Here is a 6812-nt window from a genome sequence, read left to right on the forward strand (position 1 = left end):
CACCAGTCTGTCTCCACCTGCCTGTCTCCACCAGTCTGTCTCCACCAGTCTGTCTCCACCTGTCTGTCTCCACCTGCCTGTCTCCACCTGTCTGTCTCCACCTGCCTGTCTCCACCTGCCTGTCTCCACCAGTCTGTCTCCACCTGTCTGTCTCCACCAGTCTGTCTCCACCTGCCTGTCTCCACCCGTCTGTCTCCACCTGTCTGTCTCCACCAGTCTGTCTGAACATGTTATAAATTGTCTCCTATATTTCTGCTGATCCCACAGAAACGTGTTCAAATCAATCTGATCACTAATCAAACAGATTTATTGTTTGTCGTCACGTTTGAGAAAGAAAAGCATCAAAATCTGAAACTATCAGATTTTTATTTCTTCTTAAACGGAGAGATGGAGTCAATATTTAGTCTTTTAGCTTCACCAGACTCCCTTAACAAATGTGTCAGTTTAGTGAGTTGTTGAGTTGGAGACACTTTATAAACTGTGTGAAACTCTGTCTCTGACTGATTCTGACTGATTTGTTCCTTCTTGTAAAATCAGCAGATGTTCAACATGAACTTCTTTCACGGCGTCACGTCTCCTCTGTAACTTCTGTCTGTAAAGCTGCTGTATAAATAAAGTTTTTCTGGCTCGTGTCCGGTTCAGGTCTGCCCCCGACCCCGGTCCAGCTCCTGTACCCGGTCTCCAGGTTCAGCAGCGTTAAATCTCTGCAGCATCTGTGTCGCTTCTGCATCAGACAGCTGGTCCGTATCGACCACATCCAGGAGCTGCCGCTGCCCACGTGAGTACTGTCGGTTCTGTTCATGTGGCCTTCGACCCGAAGCTGTCGGACAGACCGAACTTTATCTATTGTTCACAGTGTTGGTGATGAAATATTAAAACAACAACAGATAAATAATATATAATAGAAACAATCACAGTAAATTAATAACAATAAAAAATCATCAGATTAAAACTGTAAAATATTTAATTTTAAAAATATAAAAAATTAATTAAAAGTGATGGGAACATGAACGTCACAGACGCATCGACGTGTTTCTGTCTCTGAACAGCAGATCGTTTGTTTTCATATAAAGATGTAACGTACGTCTGTGGTTGGCTCTGTGTCCAGGCCTCTGATCTCCTACCTGAGGAAGTTTTATTACTACGACCCCGAAGAGGAGATCAACCCGTCCCTGAAGGAGCGAGGAGGACCGGAGCCCAGCAGCCAGCCGGGGGTCCAGTCTCAAACGTAGCACTGGAGCCTCAGAGGACCACGTGAGTCCCCGTCAGGGTCAGCAGCCACGTGGACCTCATCACAGAGAGTCACGCGTGCTCTGAAATTGTGAAATAATATGAGTGTGTTGAGCAAAGGGACTAAGATTAATATAGTGTGTAGTTACATGTGTGAAATAAGCTGTGTGGTCACCGCAGGCTGAACATGTTCACACGTTTGGTTCTCCGACATTAACTCATCATTAAATGTCCACAGTTTAATTATGAAGCTCTTCATGTGTTAAAAACAGTTAGCGGTTGCTAACAAGTGTCTAACTGAGACTACAGAGGTTGTCGGGGACATTAAACGTCCTCACAGAGTGGAGTTCATCTATGAAGATTATCTGGATGAACAGAACCTGGAAGGATCAGAACCTTCAGATTATCTTCTGTAATGATCCAGAATCCAGTTCATTAATCCCACGGAGGAACCAGAGCGATGCTAGCTTCAGTTAGCTACAGACACACGTCATCACTACACTGCTGTATATAGATGGAGACCAGGCTCAGGTCCACTCAGTACAGATCTGTAATGTAACGTCAGTGAGAAGAAGAGCAGAGCCGTTAAAACGGGTCACGAGCTCGTTCCAACTTTGTTTACAACTGTTGATGAAATCAATCAGCTGAGTGATAAAATCATGTTTCTTCTCTTTTTCTCCTCCAGTTCTTTCTTTTCTTTGTTTTTCGGACACTCGATCGCTGAAGGACGTTCAAACATTCAAACTGGACTCACAGACTGCAGCCAATCAGCTCCCTGCTTAGTCCTGTATCCGGGCGGGTTTCAGATGATCCACCCTCCTCTGAGCACTCTGATTGGCTCGCGGAGAGCCAACGGGGGAGGGACAGGGGATGTGGAGACTCCGCCTCTCTTTTGATGTCATCACTGAGCAGCTGGACTACAGGAAATGTGACATCACTGTTAGCAAAGATGCTAAAAACAAAACAAACAAAGAACCTCAGTCTGAGGAGAGAAACATTCAGTCGCCTCCGGGATCCTTTAACGACCAGCACCGAGCAGAACCTGGAACACACTGGATCCAAACGGACTTCATGAAATATGTCAAAGGTTCAAGGTTCACGGTTCGTCTGTACACAACTGAAGCTCAGTTCAATCACAAGAGTCCAAACTCCAGAGAGCAGGAGGACCGATCATCTCACTGTGTCCTACATGTCAAACATGGTGTCTCCACAGAGGCAACGCTGTCGTTAAAGGAGCAGTTCACCCAAACAGTAAAACTCAGTCATCATCTCCTCCAGTGCTGATGGAAGTCAGCTCGTAGTCCACAAAACATGTGTTAAACAAAGTGTCCAGAAGAAGAAGAAGCTTAGCAGCTACAGTGAAGATTTCATCTTCATAAAGAGTTAAATCTCCTCAGATCAGGTTGTGATCTCAGACTGTGATCACAGCAGGCAGCGAGGGTCAGTTTTAGGTTTATTATTTCAAAGTGTTATTTATCACCACGCTGGTGAACGTAGCTGATGACCATGACTGACATGTTGAACATGTCTGCGAGGGTCGGACTATAAGACGTCACCTGACTCTGTGAACACGCAGGAGATGATGACTGAGCTGCACGTCACTGAGGGAGCTGCTCCTTTAAACTGTCCGATAACAATGTGAATTATAACTCACGCCACGCTGCAGCGCTAACACGTCAACAAGCAGGAAACATGCTAGCACCTTCTCTGAGCTGCTTCTCAAGAGGAAGGCAGGCTCGTTAACGTAGCTTGGTGGCTAACAGTATGCTAAGTGTCTGCGGTTTATTAAAGCGGCTACAGAGAAGTTTCATCGTGTTGATTCTGGCGCCCCCTGTGGACAGAAGCAGTGGGGTGATATATTTGTTTGTACTTGTGTCTCTGTGAGATCAATAACTGTAATATGACGATGGTGAAACAAAGTTAAAGGAGCACTACGTAGTTTTGTAAAAGAAATTCAAACTCAGAATTTTAATATTTACATTATTAATGAGGTAATAACACAAACTGTGGAACTGGAAAATAAGGTCCCAGAACACTGTTTGAAGCTAGAAAGGTGGCAGGGTCCGCCACATATAAACAAAGTAGAACAGTATAAACTGTGTTGTCCTTTAAGGTCAGTTAGTGTGAGTTTGTTTCAGTCTTTCTCTGCTCGTTAACATTTCTTCAACAACACTACAGACTGCTCCTTTAACCTCTCTGAGGTTAGCCAACATGTTAGCCTACAGCTAACAGGCTCGGTGCTCGTCTCTATCGAGGCGTCTGCGTTAAAGCCGTCACATGTTAGATTCATACTCCAAACAAACGGGCAGCGTATCACCAGAGCAGCTCTAACTGTTATCTGTACATCCATCACTGCTGTTAGCTTCCTAGCTCAGTTAGCTGTGCAGCTAGTCGGACCACTGAGGGAGTCTTGGTGTTTAAGTTAGCATGCTAACGTCATCAGATATCTGCAGCACAATGCAGACGTCTTTGACATCACAGCTGTTGTTACCTGATGTTCTGTTGGTTAAGTTTTTAATGTTTTGAAGCTCATTTTTGACGCATTGCACCTTTAAACTGAGACGGTGAGTCGTGTGACGTCCTCCTGTCTCCTGAGTGTGAACAAGTCCAGCCACAACACTTTGGAGTCTCACGCCCGTGTGAGCCGGTCTTACATTTAACAAATGGACCACTTTCCAAAAACTAGAAATCTGACCTACACCAAAGCATCCTGGGTAAATTTGGACCTGACGTATCTGACGTCAGGGCCTCGTCAGAGCTCGTCTGTCAGCTGCAGACAGAAACCGGAGATTTTATCTGCCACAAAATCAGAACCTCGCTGTTAAACTCCAAAGTGTTGATGGAGATTACTGAACGTGTCGGCTCGGCGTCTCATCACCAGGTCCGGGTCAGTTCTGGAGCTTTTGAGTGGGTCATCCTCAGTATGAGTTGTTTTTTTGTTTTTTTCCTGAGCACTTTAAGGACTTGTGGTCCACATCGACTTGAAAGTTGAGATTTAAAATTCATTGTTGACCGTGGAGACGGGATCGGATCAGTCATCTCACGGTCCATTTAGTTTCTGGAGCTTTCAACATCTCCTGCACAGATTGGACCAGACTCTCCCGAACACTGTCGTTTACTTATAGTCTATGTTTCAGTCCTCAGAGCTTCAGAACCTGAACCTGAAAAACCAACATCTTAACATCGACAGACGGTTGAAAGCTCCAGAACCAAGTGGACTTCGATGAGAGCTGTTGTTTCTGAAGTCGACAATGAAGTTCGCGTCTCAGCTCACTGAACAGTTTTTATTGACATTTTGTTTGTTCGTGGTAAAACGAGCCGCTTAAAGAGTTCGGCAGGTTTGTTGGACTTCTCTGTGCTGCTCGGCTCCACACCGGATCTTAATTTTACATTCCTGATGTTTGAACAGCAGCTGAGTTGTTCCTAGATTATTCATCAGACGTTAAACCTTGAAGAAAGTTTCTGTTGGTTTAGAGTTCTGCTGCTCGACCCGACGCTGACGAGTCCCAACGTAGTTCTGCAGAATATTGTTGTTGCAGGGAGTTCGTTTTTCTTTAAATCCAGGACGTCACGATTTAAATCCTAAATCGGTTGGAAATAGTTTTCAGTTTCAGTCCTCTCCACACCGCCTACTTGAAATGAAAACACTTCAAAGTCGACACAGCTAGCTTAGCATTAGCCTGCAGCTAGCTTAGCGTTAGCCTGCAGCTAGCTTAGCGTTAGCCCACAGCATCACTTCCAGACTCTTCTGTGTGATGAAGACGATCAGCTGACTGGTACCAGAGGAAACACTGACAGCGTCGGACATGTTGGTTAATTTTCTTTTTCAGAGATCCTTTATTGATGTGTTTGTGAGGAGGGTTCACTCTGGACAGATAACAGAAACTGGACTTTGTAACAAACTGAATCTCTTTTTCCATTTTCTTTCCTGTGTTGTTGTTTATTGTCGAATCACTGAAGGCTGCTGTTTGTTGTTGAACTCTATTTTTTTGCTGAATATTATTTAAACTTGTTGAACCTGTGTTATTTATTTATTTAGAGATGTTTTAAAGATGTTGGTTCAGGACGGATTCAGGTCGAACGCAGAACTCTAACTTTTACTGACATTTTAAAGCAGCACAAACCGAAGAAAACGTATTCATGTCTTTTAATTGTTACTATTCTCAGAGCACTGAGTCAGGATGTACATCTTTAAAGGGACAGTCCACCCTAAACTGAAGCAGCTGGAGATGATTTAAACATCAGATGTCTCCATACAGCTCGTCTGCTGTGATCACAGAGATCACAACCTGATCTGAGGAGATGATGTTTAACCCTTTATTAAGATCATGTCTTCACTGGAGCTGCTAAGCTAACAGTGTTAGCATGTCGAGGGTGTAAATAACGTCTTTGAAGCTCCAGAAATGTTTTGTGGACTACGAGACTTCACCTGACTTCCATCAGCGTGGAGGAGATGATGACTGGGTTTTAGTGTTTGTGTGAACTGTTCCTTTAAAGAAGAATAGATTTTTTGAGGACCGGAGCAGAAACGGATCAGTTGGGGTAAAGTTTGTTCACTCATTGTTTGTCATTTGATTGGATGTCAGAACAGAATCTGTGTGTTGGTCAGAGTTCTGGGTCCTGGAGGCGACCGGCCGCACAGCTGTTGTGGCTTTATTACCAAAACATGAAAAAAAAAAAAAGATGGAGGCTTATCGTGATGACTACTGAACTACGACGTTACCGTGGTGACGTCACATCACTGGAACAAGATGGAGTCTGGACGGACTGGAGTTACTGATTCAGACACTGGCTCTGAGTGAGTTCTGACCCAGCAGAGACTGGGACCACTGGGACCACAGGGAGCACAGGAGCCCTGTGGGGACACTTCCATGATGTCAAAACAGTGGGGGGGCGGGGGGGACTGCACACTGACGGACTGAGAGATGAAATGTGAAATGTTATTTTTGGTGTGGAGGATCAGTGCAGTCGTCTGTCATCTTTGGTGCAACGCAGTCATTTTGTGCAGTCACCTGTTAATAAACAGTGTGGGCGGGACTAATGTCTGTGGGCGGAGCCTCGTCTGTCTTTGTTCAGGTTCAAACGTTTGTCTCCACAAGAGAGACGGACGAGTGTCAGAGGTATGAAGACCTGTTAGATCTGAAGGTCTGTTTCAATGTGTTGAACTTACAAAATCATGTTCATCACAGAGAGCTGTAGCCTGAAGTCCTGTTAGCATGTTAGCATGTTAGCACATCGGGTTCCCTCGTCTCAGTTTTTATAATTGGTTTCCAGTTAAATGTGTGAAATAAGGTGTGTTACAGGCTGAACATATAAAATCCATCATTAAATGTCCACAGTTTAATTATGAAGCTCTTCATGTGTTAAAAACGGTTAGCGGTTGCTAACAAGTGTCTGAATGAGACTACAGAGGTTGTCGGGGACATTAAACGTCCTCACAGCGAACACGGAGACTCGTCTCCTCACTAGTCCGTCTTTACAGGCCCACTTTAGTTACACACTGTTCTCACTCTGACTTTACAACTTGTACATTGATCAGTTTATAGAAACCTGGATAGTAATTGTGCAGTAAGACGCTCAGT

General features: G+C 44.5%; 1 protein-coding gene across 2 annotated transcripts in view; it reads left to right on the forward strand.

The window, feature by feature from the left end:
• LOC311267567 (uncharacterized protein) overlaps window positions 1-6119 on the forward strand; it is a 15987-nt gene extending 9868 nt beyond the window's left edge. For both annotated transcript variants that reach the window (XM_084370698.1, XM_084370699.1), the window contains 3 exons: window positions 643-778; window positions 1109-1254; window positions 1916-6119. In XM_084370698.1, coding sequence (XP_084226824.1) covers window positions 643-778; window positions 1109-1232 — 260 coding nt within the window. In that variant the 3' untranslated portion in view covers window positions 1233-1254; window positions 1916-6119. The remainder of the gene's footprint in view (window positions 1-642; window positions 779-1108; window positions 1255-1915) is intronic.
• The last annotated feature ends 693 nt before the right edge of the window (window positions 6120-6812 follow it).

Source organism: Pagrus pagrus (genome assembly GCF_965226575.1).
Source record: "Pagrus pagrus genome assembly, chromosome: 13".
Classification (NCBI taxonomy): domain Eukaryota; kingdom Metazoa; phylum Chordata; class Actinopteri; order Spariformes; family Sparidae; genus Pagrus; species Pagrus pagrus.